At 42.3% G+C, this 20,289-nt stretch overlaps 1 protein-coding gene and 1 non-coding gene across 3 annotated transcripts in view; both read right to left on the reverse strand.

The window, feature by feature from the left end:
- Window positions 1-11,656, reverse strand: part of CARD19 (caspase recruitment domain family member 19) — a 55,998-nt gene extending 44,342 nt beyond the window's left edge. For both annotated transcript variants that reach the window (XM_043979299.1, XM_043979287.1), the window contains exon 1: window positions 11,538-11,656. In XM_043979299.1, the coding sequence (XP_043835234.1) occupies window positions 11,538-11,553 (16 nt within the window). In that variant the 5' untranslated portion in view covers window positions 11,554-11,656. The remainder of the gene's footprint in view (window positions 1-11,537) is intronic.
- On the reverse strand, window positions 9,548-9,654 carry LOC122737434. The gene has a single exon (XR_006354269.1). It is a non-coding gene; the product is annotated as a U6 spliceosomal RNA (small nuclear RNA).
- Window positions 11,657-20,289: the final 8,633 nt, after the last annotated feature.

The following is a 20,289-nucleotide window of genomic DNA, read 5'->3' on the forward strand; positions in this document are numbered from 1 at the left end:
CTTCCAGCTTCTCCAACCCATTCTCTCTCTTTGTCCATCAAAATCACAGCTCCCAAAACGGGCATTGCCAGCTCGCTAAAGCAGAAAGATTCAAACCCACTCCACGGCACCATTTCGCTTCCCTTGGAGAGAAATCAAATCATGGTCCACTCACTGGTGCCTTAGACTTAGATTTCAGCTCAATATAAGGAAGTCTAAGTAAGAACGTCCTAATCAATGGGGCTGTTCAACCCATTAATAAGCCGCCTGCCCCTTCAAGTTCAGAGAACGTCAGTGTTGGAGAAGGAAGGGCTCGGGGAAGCAATCAAGTCTAAAGCTCTCAATGTTAAACAAAGAAAGAAACCCGAGGCCTACAGAGGCCAAGTGATTTGCCAGAGGCCTTGTGGAAGTATTGTACTGGAGGTGGTATTTGAACCCAGGTCCAGAGATCTTTCTACTACCCAATAGTCTCTTATTAGGAATTCTGTGACTTGGAGTCCTGCTTCGGGTAGAGGGTTAGAACTCTGGCAACCCTTCCAATTTTGGAATTATCAGGTTTGTTAAGCAGGGATCAGTCAACTCTTTCCTGATCCCACTTCTAGTATCTCATCTAGGTAGAGTGGAGACCCAGAGGTCTCACCTGCAAAGGAAGAAAAAACCTCTCCTAAGGTTGCCCAGGGTGCTTATGACTCCTTGGCAAGTTAGCTCGAAACGGGGAAGCTAAATAGGGCAAGAAGAGTTAAGGATTATATGAGTCAGTTCTTCCAAACCAGCCTATATGCAGCCACACCCAGGAGATGCCAAACCCTGGCCTTGGCCGTGAGCCATGACAACTCTGAACACACCCACTTCAAGTAGCATATTCATAAATAAGAAGTGTCGTGGAAACAACAACAAAAAAAAACCCAGAAGATTATCTTTTTAAGATGAAAGGAAGCAATAACTCCCTTTCATAAGAAACTATCTGGTGAAATGTTAATGCAAGAGCAAACCCTCTTCCAACACCTCCACAAAATCAGCCTCTTAAAGAGGCCACAGAGAACCATAGGCATTTAGGAGAGGAAGAGACTTGGGAGATCATCTAGTCCAGGCCTATATTTGTATAGAGGAGGAAACTGAGGCCCCAGGACTTGTTCAAAGTCATGCAGATTTTCAGTACAAAACCAAGATTAGAAGCTGAGTTTCCAGACTTCCATCTCTGAGTCCACTACAACACCCTTATGTGCAAAGGTTCCTATGTCTCCTGAGAATAAACTTACAGACACAAATAACCTTACAGACACAGAACCTAGAAAAACCTTAAATATAATCTGGTCTTATCAATTGAGGAATGGCTAAACAAGTTGTGGTATATGGATGTAATGGAATACTATTGTGCTGTAAGAAACGATGAGCAGGAGTTCAGAGAAACCTGGAAGGACTTACATGAACTAATGCTGACTGAGAGGAGCAGAACCAGGAGAACATTGTATACAGTAAACAGAAACATTGTGTGATGGACAATGGTGATAGACTCTTCTCAGCAGTGCAACAATCCAAAACAGTTTCAAAGAACTCATGATAGAAAATGTTCTCAACATCCAGAAAAAAAGAACTGTGGATTATGAATGCAGATTGAACCATACTGTTTCTACTTTTGGACTGTTTTTTTTTCCCTTCTTTTCTGAGGTTTTTCTCTTGTGTTCTGATTCTTCTTTCACAAGATAACTAATGTAGAAATATGTTTAATGTGATTGTACATATGCAACCTATATCAGACTGCTTTCCATCATGGGGAGGAGGGAGGGAAGGGAGGGTGGGAGAAAAAAATTTGGAACTAAAAATCCTGTGAAAACAAATGTTGAAAATTATCCTTATATGTAACTGGAAAATAATAAAGTACTTTTTTTTAAAAAGAAAGAAACAATAAGCAGGCAGATTTCAGAAAAACCTGAAAAGACTTACATGAACTGATGCTGAGTGAGATGAGCAGAACCAGGAGAACATTATACACAGCAACAGCAACATTGTGTGATGATCAACTGTGATAGACTTAACTCAGCAATACAATGGTCCAAGACAATTCCAAAGGACTCATGATGGAAAACGCTCTCCACATCCAGAAAAAAGAACTATGGAATCTGGATGCAGATTGAACAATACTGTTTCTACATTTTTGTTTTTTGTTTTTTGAGGTTTTTCCCTTTTGTTCTGATTCTTCTTTCACAACATGACTAATGCAGAAATATGTTTAATGTGATTGTACGTCTATAACCTATATCAGAAAAAAAAAAAGATAATCTGGTCTTTATAGATTAGGAAACTGAGACCTAGAAAGGTGAAGGTATTTGCTCAAGATCAAGGACATAACCATTTATTAGAACCCAAGAACAAGTGGTCGTGTATGGTTGTAATGGAATACTACTGTGGTATAAGAAATGATTAACTCATTGATATTAGAAAGGCATGGAAAGACTTGCAAGAAATAATGAAGATGGGGGCAGCTAGATGGCGCAGTGGTTAAAGCACTAGCCCTGCATTCAGGAGTACCTGAGTTCAAATCCAGCCTCAGACACTTGACACTTACTAGCTGTGTGACCCTGGGCAAGTCACTTAACCCCCATTGCCTGCAAAAACAAAAACAACAAAAACAACACACAAAAGAAGAAATAATGAAGAACAAAGTGAGCATAACCAAATGACTTTGAAGAACTGTCACTTTGACTATTATGAATATACAATTAAAAAAGAAGACATATAAAGAGAGACACTATCTGCATCCAGAAAAAGAAATGATAAATAGAATACATAGAATTATTTTACATATATGTGTATATATACACACATATTTTCACATACACAATATATATGCATATATATACACACGTATATATATATATATATATCTGTATCTAATGGTATCCATTGGGGGGAAGGAAGAGAAAAAAGAACAAAAGAAGTTTACATGATAACTGCTGTATATTTGAAGGGAGTAGCAAGTTGTACATGATAGATTTGTAGTTTTGTGTGCAATCATCTTTGTTATTGTACTGTGTTATGGAAGTGTTTGTTTCCTGAATTGAAAAGAAATTTAAAGAGAAAAAAAACAACAAGATTTCTGACTCTGCCTAGAACTCTTTGCCTCCACGTCACACAGCCTTGCTTTAAAGAAAATGACATATAAAAAGAAGGAGAAAAATAGGATCACAGGAATTAAATTGGAAGGGACCTTAGAGCTCTTCTAGTCCACCCCCTTCATTTTACAGATGAGGAAAGTGAGGCTCATTGAGAGGAAGCGATTTATCCAATGTCATAAAAGTGGAAGTAGCAAAGCTGAGACATAGGCCTCAGGCCTCTCGCCCCAAATTTATCGTTCTTTCCACCATATTGCCAGAAGCAGCGCATGGCCAGATAGGCAGAACAGGAGCTTATAAGTGAAGCTGAGGGCATCATTGGCAGTCATTAATGGAGTGTTAAATGGAGCATTCAGAAAGAGTTCGGGGAACAAGCTTCCTCTCCTTACTTTGCCACACACACACTGGTTCAGGTCTGGGTAGATGAAGGTGCCATCATTCTCACCAAATAATGGCACCTTAGATCAGACAGCCAGAGTGACCTCGTTTAGTTTCCATCCACATGCTGGTGTGTGGAGCAAGGGTGCCGGTGGGCTCTGGTGTCATAGCAGAAAAGCATTGGCTTTTGGACGTGTGAAGGAGGCCTTGGTGACTGTCTAGTGCAGCATTCTCATTGTACAGAAGAAAGTGAATCCAAGAGAAGGGGAAGGACTTGCCTAGCTCATGTAGCAGAGCAAGGACTAAATTAGTGGAAAGAACAACAGCCCCAGAATCATGGGTAGATTCAAATCCAGTCTCTCTGTGACCTTTTTTTTTTTTTTTGGCGGGGCAATGGGGGTTAAGTGACTTGCCCAGGGTCACACAGCTAGTAAGTGTCAAGTGTCTGAGGCTGGATTTGAACTCAGGTACTCCTGAATCCAGGGCCAGTGCTTTATCCACTGTGCCACCTAGCCACCCCCCTCTCTGTGACCTTTTGCCAGTTTCTGAACCCCCCTCAGCCTCAGTTTCCTCCTCTGCAAAGTGATGGGGTTTGACTAGATGACCTCTCAGTCATCTATGATCTTAGTATCCTGATCCCAGTCCAAGTTGTAACAGATGCTGTGGCGCAGTGGATAAAGCACAACCCTGAAGTTGGGAGGACTTGAGTTCAAATCTCACCCTGGATACTTACTAACTGTGTGACCCTGGGGAAGTCACTTAACCCCAATTGCCTTAAACATCCGGGGCCAAATCCAGTCGTCCTGATGTGTATCTTGTCACTGGACCCAGATGGCTCTGAAGGACAGAGTAAGGTTGGTGACCTTGCACAGTCCTTCCTCACTTAAAAAAATCCAATTTAGGGCAAGTCATGAGATGTCGAAAAGGACAAAAATATGACAACAGCAGATGCCAGGGCGGTACATACTTTGGCATCCTGGGGCATGGAGCCGAATAACAAGGAGAGGTGGTTCAGCCTCAGAAGGACAGCAGGTCTGTGTGACCCTGGACATGCTCTCTGAGGCCGGCCAAAAGGCAGGTTCTCACTCTAACAGCTCACAATGGACCATTCCACCTCCTGAGGAGCTTCTTCCCATTTCCTGCCGTAATCACAAATAAGGACAGCTCATTCACCACCAAATCTCCCACTGACTTCAGGATGAGGAGGGAGTGTTTCTAAAAAATCCAAAGATAGCCCAGACATTAAAAAAAAAAAAATTCACCAATTGTCTGTGATTGTGCCTGGGATAATGGGAAGCTGACCCCATTGAACTCTTTCATCAGATGTGGAAATCTCAAAAATTGAGTTCTGACTTGAATTGTAAATCTAGGCTGAGCCTTCTAATGTGCCCTGAGTAATCAAAGGACCAGAAATATGGAGCTGAGAAGGAATTATGCAGAGATCATCCAGGCCAAGGCTTCTTAAACTGGAATCCATAGGGCCCCCAAGGAGACTATGCATAGATTTCAAGGTAACTGTGAAATCGGATGGGGGGAGAAATGGCATCTTTATTTTCATCAACCTTTGATTTCCTTTGTAATCCTATGGGTTTAAAAAAAAACCTGTTGTTGTTCAATTGAGTCCGACTCTCTGTGACCCCATTTGGGGTATTGGAGTGATTTACCATATCCTTCTCCAGCTCATTTTACAAATGAGAAAACTGAGGCAAACAGAGTTAAGCCATTAAGTGTCTGAGGCCAGATTTGAACCCAAAAAGAGATCTTCCTGACTCTAGGCATAGCACTCTATCTACTGCCACCCAGCTGCCTTCCTCCTTTTAAAAAATTATATGCATTTAAAAACATTATTCTGAGTAGTTCATAGGTTTCATCAGACTGCCAAAGGGGTCCGTGTCATAAAAAAGGTTAAGAACTCCTGATATAGTCCAACCGCCTCATTTTACATGGCAGGAAACTGAGGCCCAGAGAGGTTAAATTACTTTTCCAAAGTCATACAGCATAGACAGGATTTGAAACCTATTTCACTGATGCCAAATCCAACACTAAAAATATATATATAACATGTGACCTATATTTTGGGGTGTGCTGGTAACATTTAACAACCAGCTCTCTAAAAATGTAGACCATGTTTTTTACATTTACTCTGCATTATTAACATTTTTTCACCTTAACATTTCAGTCTAATCTAATCAGCAGAATAATAAATCAAGCTCTGTTTTGTAGCATGTGCCAATTTCTGAGGTACTAAAGGCTCATATGGAAAACTTAACAATCTGAGAACCTTTTGAGCTGATGCCAGCACACTCCTGCTTATGGCCCTCCCACCCCTAGAAAAATGGAAATCATTTCAGTATGTGTGAGGAGAAAGAGAATCAACACAGAATTAAGAGAGCTGGGGACTATTGTCATTAATTTGCTTGGTGTCTTTTGGCAAGTCTCTCCCTTTCTGGGCCTCAGAAAATGAAAAATGAAAGGGGTTGGGGCAGCTAGGTGGCACAGTGGATACAGCACTGGCCCTGGATTCAGGAGGACCTGAGTTCAAATCTGGCCTCAAAAACTTGACACTTACTAGCTATGTGACCTTGGGCAAGTCACTTAACCCCAACTGCCTCACCAAAAAAAGAAAAAAAAAGAAAAGGGTTGGACCTGATGATCTCTGAGGACACTTCCAACTCTGATATCCTATGAGTTGCTAGCTGTTAAAAAGAAATTCCTTACGGTTTTTGAAAACAGAATTTGCTTTTAATTCCCATAATTAACAGCAATTTCTGTGCCTTCACTTGGAGCTCTAAAACGCAAGATAGGCACATTTAATTTGTGCTTACATGACCAATTGATGCTAATGGCAGAGTTAGAAGCTTGTTCTCATTGATTTCTTTGCAGGTCAGAGATGAGAGGCAGGCACGACTGTTGAATTGTCAATATTAAGGAAGGCTGGGGTCTAGAGTTTATATCTTTTTTCAAAGTGAAGGAAGCAATTGAAGCAACTATTAAAAACCAAACCTCCTCTTTCTTCAGTAGAAGCCATGAAGGACAAGTTCCCCATGGCACTAGATGGTCCTACCACAGAGATGCTTAACATGGTGCCCCATCAGGAGCTCATATATTTAGAAGGAGACTGACCTTTTAGGGTCATTGAGACCCCAGCTTCTGAAACTGTGGGTTTAAGCCCTAGGGCTTCTTAAACTTTTTCCACTCCAGACCCCTTTTCGCCTGAGAAATTTTTCCTCTATCCCAGGTATATAGGTACATAAAACAGGTATACAAATCAAACATTTACTGCCCAATTTTTCTCGACCCCCACATCCAGTTACTCTACCCCATATGGGGTCATGACACAGTTTAAGAAGCAGGGACCAGTGGTGACAGACTCAAACAGAAACAAGAATCACTAAACTGTGTATAAGGATTCCTGCGGCCACGTGTTGACTTAGAAAACCACATATTAATATTATCTGTGTTTTACTGTATTTTTATTTCTTTTGTTCAATAGTTCTCAATTCCATTTTAATCTGATTCAGGACTATGCTTGGGAGTGTTGTGGACTACAGGTGACCCACAGGCTGAATGTTTGACACCTCTGATCTACTCTGATGCTTTGTTTTAAATTTAGAAATTGAGGCCCAGAGAGGTCAAGGTCATACAGACTGTAAGTGGAAGAGCCAAAATTTTGACCCAGCTCTGCTGATTCCATGCACATCAATCCTTTCATTCTACTATACTAGAGTTAGATGAAGGCTGGAAGAGAAACATTATGAATCACTTTAGGGGGACAGCTAGGTGGTGCAGTGGATAGAGCACTGGCCCTGGATTCAGGAGGACCTGAGTTCAAATCTGGCCTCAGATACTTGACACTTAACTAGCTGTGTGACCCTGGGCAAGTTACTTAACCCCCATTGCCCCGCAAAAAAAAAAAATAAATAAATACATGAAAAAGAATCACTTTATATTCCTCTAACCTCTTCATACTTATTTTTTCCACTGAATCCTTGTACTTATTCTAGGAATGAGCCAAATCAGGGGTTATTATACCCACCTAACAGAGGAGGAAAGTAAGGTATGAGAGAAGTGACTTTCTGTGATGCAGAAAGGGATAGGTTGTGATTATAGTTAGTAATTGAGGGAGGACCAGAAAACCTAGGTCTCCTGACATATTCTATCTCCAAATTCAATGCTTTTTTTCACAATCTTTTGTTGTCATTTTGTTGTCTGTCATTTTGACTAGTGTCCTAGAAGTGTCTTGGGGCAGCTGGGTGGCACAATGGATGGAGTGTTATGCCTGGGGTCCAGAAGATGTGAGTTCAAATCCAGCCTCAGGCACTTAATAGCTGTGTGATCCTGGGCAAGTCACTTAACTGTTAGCCTCAGTTTCTCATCTGTAAAATGAGCTGGAGAAAGATATGGTAAACTATTCCAATATCTTTCACAAGAAAACCGCAAACGGGGTCCTGGAGAGTTAGGCACAACTGAACAACAATTTATTTATTTATTTATTCATCCATTCATTCATTCATTTATTTGTTTGTTTATTTATTACATGAGGCAATTGGGGTTAAGTGACTTTGCCCAGGGTCACACAGCTAGTAAGTGTTAAGTGTCTGAGGCCGGATTTGAACTCAGGTACTCCTGACTCCAGGGCCAGTGGTCTATCCACTGCACCACGTAGCTGCCCTAACAACAATTTTTTTAAACCCGTAGGATTTGAAGATCACCCACTGGCCTGCCTTCCATATTTGTTGTTTGTCCTTCGCCCTCAAAGAGGACCATGACATTGCACTAAATTGGATCTAAGCTAGAGAGGGCCGTACAAGGTCACCAACCTCACTCTCTCCTCCATAGCCATCTAATGCAAGATATGCATCAGGACGACTGGATTTGGCCCTAGATATTGAAGGCAATTAGGGTTAAGTGACTGCTTCCCCAGGGTCACACAACTGGTAAGTGTCTGGGGTGAAATTTGAACTCAGGTCCTCTTAACTCCAGGGTCAGAGCTCTATCCACTGCATCATATACCTGCCCTTCCATATATGCATGACACTGGGAGAATCTTCATTAATTGCCTATGTGTATGAAGTAAGAGTGCCTCAGGGTCTCTGGGCTAATAAACCCTTACCCTAAATTTGAGTACTGCCTTAATTACTAATTACATGTGTGATCTTGGGTAAGTCACGTTCCTTCTCTGAGTCCCAGTTTCCCTCCTCTGAAAAATAGAGATAATATTGGCGGGAGGGAGGGAGGGGAAGGGAGAAATAGAAAATGTCCCCACTTTCATTCCATCCCAGGAGCTGTCAGTGTGAATATTAATCAAAGCCCAGAGTCGGCAGCCCCATGATGAGATTAGGATTTGGATCAAGGGGATTATTGTGGGGTTTGCCCCTAAATGACTTAAGGAAGGCCTTTCTAGAAGCAATAACTGATAGGCAACCCCTTTACAACTTTTCACTTTGGGGTAGAGAATTCAACCTAACTTTACTCCAAGGAGAAAAAAGGGTTTGAATGGGAAAGAAAGACAGATTCAGGTTTATAGGAATTAAGGCTAACCAGAATGCCTCCTCTCCTAAGAGAATGGATATATGTTAGAGTTAATTCTTCTGGACCTTTTGAACTATTCAGGCATATTTTGGCAACATTAGATTTTATTTAAGTGTAAGGTAGGACTTCTTGAGGACAAAATTTTCAGCTACAGAAATTCTGATTTATTTTTTTTAATGTTGAAATAGTATGGCATAAGGGGTAGAGTGGAAGACCTGGTGCCCAGAAGATTTATGTTCAACTTTTGCTTCTGACACTTAGTAGCTATATGACATGGGACCAGTCATTTACTTTCTCTGGGCCTCAGTTTCCCCAACTGCAAAATGGGAGTGATAATACTTCTAGTGCCCATCTCACGGTGTCATTTTTATAAGATTACTAGGCTAAAAACTTTTTTTTTTTTTTAAGTGAGGCAATTGGGGTTAAGTGACTTGCCCAGCCAGGGTCACACAGCTAGTAAGTTTTAAGTGTCTGAGGCCAGATTTGAACTCAGGTCCTCCTGACTCCAGGGCCGGTGCTCTATCCACTGAGCCACCTAGCTGCCCCAAAATATGGAACACTTCACGAATTTGCGTGTCATCCTTGTGCAGGGGCCATGCTAATCTTCTCTGTATCGTTCCAATTTTAGTATATGTGCTGCCGAAGCGAGCACTAGGTTAAAGACTTTAAAGCACAGATCTTTGATCCCCTGATTGCTAGACTTCCTTTTGGATGTAACTGCTTTGTATATATTTGTGGGTTGTTTTGTTTTTTACTTTTTATTTATGCTGTATATATTTCTATATGTACTTGCTGTCTCTCCCATTAGAATGTGGGCTCCTTGCAAATAGGGATTATTTAATTCTCTGTACTTGTATCAACAACAGCTAGCTCAGTGCCTGGTACATTTTAAGTGCTTAATAAATGCTGGCTGATTGCTTGATACAAAAACACCAGTCATTAATTAGTCTGCATAGATTTATAGCCTTATTTTTGGCTGTGAAAGAACTGATTAACATTTCTTTTTTCGTGGGGAAATGAGGGTTAAGTGACTTGCCCAGGGTCACACAGTTAGTAAGCGTCAAGTGTCTGAGGCTAGATTTGAACTCAGGTCCTCCTGAATCCAGGGCCACTGCTTTATCTACTGTGCCACCTAGCTGCCCCCAATTAACATTTCTAAAACAGGGTTTAGTGAGCCTTTTTTTTTCTATCAGGAGATACTGACCTATAGGCCCAGGAAAGTTTAAGTGATTTGCCTAACACCTGTACACCTGTACACCTGTACACCTGTAGTGTACATCAGAGACAAGATTTGAACTCCAATCCTCTGACTTCCACTGTACCATGCTGTCTCCCACTTAACATTCCCGGGCCTCAGCTTCCTTTTTTCTTCTCTCTTGGACTTCCAGGGAAAAGTGCCCCGAGAAAGGAAAGGATTTCTCCTACCTCTACCTATAGTAGCAAGAAATGATAATTATCTGGAGAATTGCACGGCAAGCTGTTTTTGCTTGTCCAAGTAGCCTGAGAGGAGAGTTCATGGATGTTGTCCAAGAGAAAGGGCAGTGGCCCCAATATCAGAGTATCTGGATTCAAATTCCACCTCTGATACTTATTAATTGTGTGACCTTGGGCAAGTCACTAAACTTTCTGGTCCTCAATTTCCTCATGTTTAAAATGAGCAGGCTGGATTTGATGGCCTCTGAGGTCCCTCCTAGCTCTCTCTCTATGATGTGAAGACCAGAGGAGATACAAGAAATGCCACTGATTTTAAACATACTAGAACTTGTACACCCAAATGGCAATAATGTGGCCTCCCACACTATTGAAAGGCAGCCATATCTGCCAGCCCCATCCGTTCCTCAAACTCTTTCAGGAATTCCTTCTTGGGAATGGCTTCCAGAGTCCACAGCCCAGACACAAAATCACAGAGAGGAAGGTAGAAGGCCTCTTCTTTGGGTTCTGACCAAAAGGGTTAGGTCTCCTTAGTCAGCCTGGCAAGCTTAATCATAAACTCAGGTGTGAACTTTTGGTCTTGGTCTATAAAATCATGGGTACTATGGATAAGGGTGGACTTGGCCTCACTCACTCAATCTATCAGACTAGAATTATGGGACCACCTTAAAGTCTGAGCAAGTTAAGATTCAAGAAAAAGAAGTCCTCTTGGTCACAGCTGGTTAACTTGAAGAACAATCATAGGGTTCTTTCACTGCGCCAGCACAATGGGAGGTTTGTTTAGTGAAATCCCTACAAATGTCAAGGAAATAGATCTGGGGAAAAAATAACACCAAAGGATGGGGAAGGAGCAAAGTTCTCCCAAACAATCGCCAAAAAAAAATTAATAATAATAGTAATACTATGGGTGAGTGGGTGGGGGAAATATCTTCAAATAAACTTTGGAGGGGAAAAAGAGTATTTGACCTTTCTCCGCAAAATGTCGTCCTCACTTCCACGTCTCCCTAATCAGCAGCCTCTGAAGCTTGGGAGGAAAAACGTCTTTGAATTTGTCAGTGGCTGACTCATGAGAAGAAGGATTTCCCTGAAATGCCAGGTACTTACATTTTCTGCAGAACATCTTCCATGAGGCTCTGGGGCTCAGAATCACTGGAGACAAGGCTGACAGCTGAGTTTTCAAGCTGCTCGAAGAAGCCAGCCTGCCCGCCTACACCGAACCAACAACCACCAGGGCTTGAGTGAGGTGAAAGTGAAAGCTGTGTGCAGGGCTCGCCTCTACCAGCAGGGGGAGTGGGAAAGTGGGGAAATGCCGCAGGTGTGGACGATGAGTAGTTGCAACCAGTTCATCCTAAATCCAGAATAGTCTTCAAAAGCCGAGACATTCTCCTACACCGTGGCCCAATGTCACTGAGGTTTATTTATTTGTTTTGTTTTGGTGTGAAGCAATTGGGGTTAAGTGACTTGCCCAGGGTCACACAGCTAGTAAGTGTTAAGTATCTGAGGTCGGATTTGAACTCAGGTCCTCCTGAATCCAGGACTAGAGCTCTATCCACTGCGCCACCTAGCTCCCCCATCACTGACATTTATAATAGATATATGTGATGAAAAAAGGAGGATGATTTTTTTTCTCCCCTCCCCAAACATTTTATTTGCTTTTAATTATTAAGGACTTTTTTGGGGAAGGGGGGAATCTGGACAGACCTACAATTTCATTAGTGTAGAAAACCCCTCTGCGGATTGAGGTTAGCAATTTACCATTCCCCTAGAACTTTTTGGTTGTTAAGTCGTTTCAGTGGTGTCTGACTCTTTGTGAGTTCATTTCGGGGGTTTTTTTGGCAAAGACACTGGAGTGGTTTGCCATTCCCTTCTCCAGCTCATTTTATGGATGAAGAAACTGAGGCAAACAGGGTTAAGTGACTTGTCCAGGATCACACAGCTAGTAAGTGTCTTGTCTGAGATCAGATTTGAACTCATAAAGATGAGTCTTCCTGCTTCCAAACCCCGAGGTCTATCCACTGTACCACCTAGTTGCCCCTCCTTAGAGAGTACTAAGTGATTAAAGGGCTTGCCTGTGGTCAGCTAATAGGTGACAAGAGACGGGAGTTGAACCCACGTCTCCACTGAACCATCCTTCATCATTAAGGAGATCCCATTAGGGATGAATTTCATTAAGGATTTATTATTGGAGCAGCTAGGTGGTGCAGTGGATAAAGCACCAGCCCTGGATTCAGGAAGACCTGAGTTCAAATGTGACCTCAGACACTTGACACTTACTAGCTATGTGACCCTGGGCAAGTCATTTAACCCTCATAGCCTTGAAAAAAAAAGGATATATTATTGACAAGACTAGTTCCTCCACCTCCCAAATACTCCTAAAACATTTTTTTCTGGCTATCTCCTTTACATCTCTGTTCTCCATACCCTGAATTATACCTATCTGCATACATGTGGTATCCCACTTACCCTCCTCACTAGAATGTGAGCAACTAGAGGACAGGGAACATGTCATGCCTAAATCTCTGTATCTCCAGTATTCAGCATAAAGTCTTGCACACACTAAGTACTTACTAAATGTTGGCTAGACTGAATTAAGAATGACAGTTGCTCCCATTTACCAAGTGTCTCGCTATTGGAAGGAGTGCTGGGATTGTAGTCAGAAGAGACCTGAGTTTTAATCTCGGGCTTGGTGCTTATTACCTGTGTGGCTATGGATGACTCATTTCAGCTCTCAGCCTCAGTTTCCCCATATACAAGATGGGAATATCTAGTACTTAGCCAATTAAGCTCATGTGAGGACCAAATGAGATCAAATAACATGCTATGTAAACTTTAAAGTGCTATAGCAATATTGGTGGTGATGGTGGTGGTTATAATCTTACTACAAGCCTTTAAGGCAGGTACCATTACTCTGTTTTAGAGATTAGGAAATTGAAGAAGGTATAACCAAAATTATACACTACCGAGTGGCAGAGTCTGTCCTAGGGTTCAGATTTCATGGGTCCATTCCTGGATTTGCCTTTTCCCTGTTTTGTTGCCACCCAGGTCAAACTTTGGAATAAAAATGGAGCAAGGGGCAGCTAGGTAGTGCAGTGGATAGAGCACCAGCCCTGGATTCAGGAGGACCTGAGTTCAAATTTGGCCTCAGACACTTGGCATTTACTAGCTGTGTGACCCTGTGCAAGTCACTTAACCCTCATTGCCCCGACCAAAAATAAAAAAGTGGAGCAAATGCCCCTTAAAGGGCCTTGAAGTGGGTGCTCAGGCTCATCACATCTTGCCCATTCCCACACAGATGCTTTGTTATATGGGGAATAAAATAAACATTCTGAAAGAAATTTATAATTATTAAATAATTATTAAATTATTAAATAACAAATTAGTGGGGAGATTCCTGACCTTTCCCCAAAATCTACCCCTAGACTATCTTATCTTGGTGGAGTTGTTGCCCCACCCAACTAGAAAACCTTTGAAAGAATTTAATCTAAAGTGAATTCTGCCCCATTGTGTTCCATGAATTGTGTTCTGTGGGCAGGGGGTGGTGGTGGTGGTATGTACTTCCTCTAGATTGCCCAGGGCTGAGGGTGATTTGGAAGTAAATGACATAATCAAAGTCACATTCCCAGCCCCTCATTAGAATAAGTCCATCTCTCACAATAATATTAATTCTTCCCATTAATTGCTGACAAATCAGAGTCAATTGTCACCCTCAGGAACACTCACTGTTCCAAGGGCATATAAACATTGAGTGGGTTCCATGAGGGTTCTTTGGCATTTGAGAGTGTCGCTGACCCCTTTTATTAATTATATGCTAGTATGATTTAGTAAAATGATTAATTACCCAGACACTATGTCTCATAAACTTTTTACACATCACAATTCACAAAATAATGAATCAGTTCATTCATTCCCCCCCCAAAAGTAAATACACCAAATACCAAATAATAGAACAAAAGAAAATGAAGTTTAAGAAAGTGACCATATTATATAAGTAACCAATGAAAAGAGGAGAATCCCAATCAATCAGCCCTTTGGTTATTTTGGTTTTTTCCCCTTGCCTGATGATAAATACCTGGATATTTGAACACAACTGGACAATTCATTGAGCTCCTTACCTTTCACCCAGATTCTATTCCATCCAATCCAACAAACATTTATTAAGCACCACCTGTGTTCAAGGCTCTGGGCTGGGAGCTAAAAACGGGAAGGTAAATACCTGACATATAGTTTCCCAGGAGAAGGGCCAAGAATGGAACAGAAGGCTGCTCATTAAGCCCAAGTGAAAGAGACAAAAAAGCAGCATGGAGCCAGGCTGGGGGAGGGTGGGATAGGAGCAGGAGCAGCTGGAGATGACTTCAGTGCTATGGACTCAGACAGGGGTCACTTGATAAATGAGAGCTGAATGAACAAATATACTTAGTTCCACTGTAATAGGGAAGTTAAGGTCAGGAGAATGCTGAGGTGCCTCAAGAAGATCGGGGCTACAATACACAGATTGTGGGTAAGATGATGTCATTCCTTTACTCCATCATAACCAGCCCCAATTAGGACTTTAGATTGTATTGGGTGGTCAAGTCTGCAGAGGCAGTAGCTCTCTACTTGTTTGGGTGACGATTCACTGAAGGGCTAAAGGATCTGCCCTGTACAACCTGGCCCCTTCTGACAGATCATTCTCCTCCATATGCTCTGTGGTCTCGCTGTCCTGGCCTCCTTATTATTCCTCTGACATGAGATCCCTTAGAACTGGTTGTCCCTTGTACCATGTCTGACATGCTCTTTTTTCTCTCCCTGACTTCCTTTAAAACTCGGCTCAAATATCATCATTTGCCAGAGGCCTTTTCTGGTCCCCCACATGCTAGCGCTGCTCATCCAAGCTTACTTTTCATCTACTCTGTAACCTGTATGTACCTTATTTATGTACATGTTGTCTCCCCTATTTGATCATAAGCTCCTTCAGGGCAGGAGCTGGTTTTGCTCTGTGTGTGTATCTCCAGTGCCTTAGCATAATGGCTGGTAGATATTAGGAACTTAATAAATCTCATTGATTGATTAAATTTTTGGGAAAAAGACCCAAAATATGCATAGTAGTACTTTTTTTTTTTAATGAGGCAGCTGAGGTTAAGTGACTTGCCCAGGCTCACACAGCTAATGTCAAGTGTCTGAGGCCGTTTTTGAACTCAGGTCCTCCTGACTCCAGGGCCGGTGCTTTAACCACTGTGCCACCTAGCTGCCCCCATGGCAGTACTTTTTTAATAGCACCATCTCTCCCCCTATGTATATCCATGATATTTTAGATCTAGAGTCTCAGAGGCCATTCAGACCAACCCAGTCATTTTCAGATGAAGAAACTGAGGCCCAGGAAAGTTAAAGTAGTTTGCCCAAGCAACACAGTCAACAGGCATCAGAAGCAGGGTCTGAACTGAAATCTTCAGACACCTGAACCAGCATTCTTTCCACTATACCAAGAGGGATATCCCTTGATTGGGCGATGGCTGAACAAAGTGTAGCGTGAGAATGTAATTGAATATTGTGGTGCAGGAGGAGGAGGGATCGGAGTAATTCAGAGAAACAATGGGCAGATATATGAACGGCTGGGGAGCAAAGCAAGCAGAAACAGTAGAAGGACGGACACAATGACCATGACAATAGAGCAGTAATTAAGAATTCTGGCTCCTTGGGTGAACAAATTCAGTTGTTGAGGAGGAAGAAATTGACGAAGGAAAGTCATTCAAGAGCCGAATTCACAGGATGTACTGGTACAATCGGAAAGGTTTCTTTGGCAGGCAGATCCTTGGATGCCTGAGATACAGACAGCTCAAAGGAAGGGTCCCCTGGTGCCTGTCCCGAGTTCCTGGACCCCTCTTCTCCCTTTCTGGCGAACAAGCTCAACCACCTTCCCGGTATTCCAGGCTCCAGTGACTAGCCCCCTCCCCCACTGGTTGTTATGGCATCTCTGGTTGCTATGAGCACTCCTGCAAGCTGTCCCATACAAAAGTTAGTCGGCAGGGCAGATTGTTGGTACGACTTGCCAAGAATGGGGTGCTACCAGAAGAAGCAGGGGGAGGCTTTGGAGGCCCTGCTCCTTCTAGACAAAGGATAACTATACCCCCTTTGAAACTATTCTGGGAATTTTTCTCTTTGAGCCAGTGGGGGAAGGCCTGGACTGGGGGTTCATAGATGGCTCTAAGTAATGACTTTTCTCCCCTTATAAGACAAGAGAATAAGAAGTCTTGCCCAGCTTGGCTGGGCCAATGAAGAATTTGTATTTGTACAAGCTTTCACACCCTAATGGCCAGTCTTCCCCAGACCTGTTCACCTTTAACTGATAAGTTATGAATGTAACCTTTGTAGACTAATCTCTAGGAAAAGTTCCATGTCAGCTGACTCACAATGAATGGTTAACACAATGAATAGTTTTTAGACTGATTTGAAAGGCTTTGCTTTGTGTGATAACTGCTTTTCTCTATACACACAAACACAATACATTGTATGTAGATATACTGTATACGTATGCATGTATCTGTGGAGATATACATGCATGTATGCATTTAAGTCTTCACACACACCAATGTGTAAACATATATACAGGTTTCTAAACATTCTCTTTTCCTGTCTCTGTCTCTTTCACATTTATCTATGGGAATGTTTCCTGAAATGTGTTTCTGCTAGTAAGCACCACCAGCAGAGGTTTGGACCACACTGGACCTGCTCACAATCAAAAAGTAGTCTGGGAAGCTGAAAGACAAGTGCCCTGTTGGAAGGTCTGGCTGTTTCACTCCCGCTACCTACCAGGAGTAAAAAGTCAGGGAAGCACGAAAAGGACAGGGTCACTGCTGAGGTGGTGAGCAAGCAGGCAAGGATGCAGCTCACTCTTGCTCCCTCTACCACGTGGCTTCTGTGGGCGTGGCCACCCTTCCCTTGGGCCATGGCCACACCTTCCCTTGAGTCGTGGCTTTCTCTCTAGCCACACTCTCCTTTGTCCCTCCCTCTCTGGATGAGTGATTTTTCTTTCCAACCAGACCAATGATGTTGGATGCTGACCAGTTAACTGCCCCTCCTCTGTGACTCATTCATATACCCAGAGAAATCCTGGAAAATGTATTTTCTCTGCCTTGGGAAGTTGTAAAAGATTAATCAACCCTGTTAACACCAAGCTCTTAGCCAGAAATCAGGCTCTAGCCCAGTACTGAAGTTCAGTCTCCTCTCCTGGGCCTAAGAATCAAAGTGACTTTTAAATACACAAAGTATATGAAAAATCAAAGATAAAGCCAGGAGGGAGAAGATAGATTCAGAAACACACATCCAACCTCTTTGGAGGAGAGAGAAGGAAACAAGTGAACAAGCATTTATTAAATATTTACTAATATGCCAGGCTTCTGTGCAAAGTGCTTTTACAAATATTATCTTATTCGATCCTCATAAACAGCCCTGTGATGAGAGAGGTGCTAATAGTATCCCTATATGAGGGCAGCTAGGTGGCACAGTGGATAGAGCACCGGCCCTGGATTCAGGAGGACCTGAGTTCAAATCCAGCCTCAGACACTTAACACTTACTAGCTCACTAAAAACAAAAAAAAAGATAATAATAATAGTATCCCTATTATATAGTTGAGGTAACTGAGATGGAGGCTAAGTGATTTGTCTAAACTCGTAAGGCTAATATGTGTCTGAGGTAACATTTGAACTCAGGACTTCCTGACTCCAAGCCCAGAGCTCTATCTCTCCACTGTGCCATTTAGCTACCTCAAAGAGAGAGAGAAAAAAAAAAGGAAGTGATGAATCACCAGCTTGGTCTGTGGTTGAAATGGGTTTCAGCAACGTAGAACTGTCCTAACACCTTTCACCTAGGATTTGTCCTCCCCACTTTGGATTCAGAGTCCTTGCATCTGCTGCTTGACTGCTACACTATCTTCTCCACCTCCTATGCCTTCTCTTCTTCCCCAAAATGTGATGTGAAGGGAGGTGATCTTGTCAATTGGTCCAACTCTCCACTGGTCTCAACGTCAGGGCAAAACTCTGAAGGAAGGGGATTGGGAAGAGGATGCTAAAAGATTTCTGACAGATGCAGAAGGCATCTATCTCCACATCTTGATTTTCTTGGTGATACTTGTACCAGGCATATCCAAGACAACTCTACAAGTGTAGCCCTACACGCCTTGAATAAGATTTTTTGTTTGTTTGTTTGGTTGGTTTGTTTGGTTTTTTTTGGCTGGGCAATGGGGGTTAAGTGACTTGCCCAGGGTCACACAGCTAGTATGTCAAGTGTCTGAGGCCGGATTTGAACTCAGGTCCTCCTGAATCAAGGGCTGGTGCTTTATCCACTGCACCATCTAGCTGTCCCCCTGAATAAGATTAATGCTAGAGATTTGGAATTATGCCCAAAGGGCGATAAAGCTGTGTATACCCTTTGACCCAGCAATTCCACTTTTAGGTCTTTTGCCCAAAGAAGTCATGGAAGGGGGAAAGGGACCCACATGTACAAAAATATTTATAGCTGCTCTTTACGTGGTAGCAAGGAATTGGAAGTTGAGGGGGTGCCCATCAATTGGGGAATGGCTGGACAAGTTGTGGTATATGAATACAATGGAATACTATTGTGCTGTAAGAAACGATGAGCAGGAGGAGTTCAGAGAAACCTGGAGGGTCTTGCGTGGGCTGATGATCAGTGAGATGAGCAGAACCAGAAGAACATTGTACACAGTATCATCAACATTGAGTGTTGACCTACTGTGATGGACTATATTCTTCTCACCAATGCAATGGTACAGAAGAGTTCCAGGGAACTCATGATAGAAGAGGATCTCCAAATCCAAGAAAAAAAAAAGAAAGAAAGAACTGTGGAGTATAGATGCTGATTGAACAATATTATTTCTTTTGTTTTGGGTGCTGTTTTTTTTTTCTATTTTGAGGTTTTGCATCACTGCTCTGATTTTTTCTCTTGTAACAGGATTAATGCAGAAATAGGATTAATGTTATTATGTGTATATATATGTGTGTGTATATATCTATATCTATATGTATATGTATAGAGATATATAGACATAACCTATATCAGATTACCTGCTGTCTAGGGGAGGGGGGAGGGAGGGGAGGGAGGGAGAAAAATCTGAAATTGTAAAGCTTGTATAAACAAAAGTTGAGAACTATCTTTACATGTATCGGAAAAAATAAAATACCTTATACATTAAGATTAATGCTAGAGGGGCACCGGCTCTGGAGTCAGGAGGACCTGAGTTCAAATCTGTCCTCAGACACTTAACACTTACTAGCTGTGTGACTCTGGAAAAGTCACTGAACCCCAATTGCCTCACCAAAATAAATAAATAAGATTAATGCGAGAGTACTGCTTTATGTTTTTTCTTCCCTGCCTAAGTACATGTTTACAGAAAGATGGATCACCTAATACTCCCAGCTAGTAAGAATATTGTTGTAGGGTCAAGTGCCTGACATTGATTTGAAAAGTTTGCTTATGATGCTGGTCTGATCTTGGGAAGAAAGTCCATATAGGTTGGGTGTGAGAGGGAGTAGTAGCTCATTCCCTGGAGTTCAGAGGCCTTCCTTGCCCCAGGTTCTGGGGATCTTCCCAAATTGGTGGGAGAAGGGAAACAGCAGGCAGGGCTAGGTAGAGAGCAAGCTGTGGGTATAACAGTGGGCTGAAGAAGGGTGGAGACCCTTACGGTTCCCCTCTGCCAAACACAGGAAGGAAATGCAACCCCACACCCATTGTTCTTGTTGCTGTTGTTCAGTTTTCAGTCATGTCTGCCTCTTCATGACCCCATTTGGGCTTTCTTGGCATAGATAATGGAGTGGTTTGCCATTTCCTTCTCTAGCTCATTTTACAGATGAGGGAACTGAGGCC

Source organism: Dromiciops gliroides, chromosome 1 (assembly GCF_019393635.1).
Source record: "Dromiciops gliroides isolate mDroGli1 chromosome 1, mDroGli1.pri, whole genome shotgun sequence".
NCBI lineage: Eukaryota > Metazoa > Chordata > Mammalia > Microbiotheria > Microbiotheriidae > Dromiciops > Dromiciops gliroides.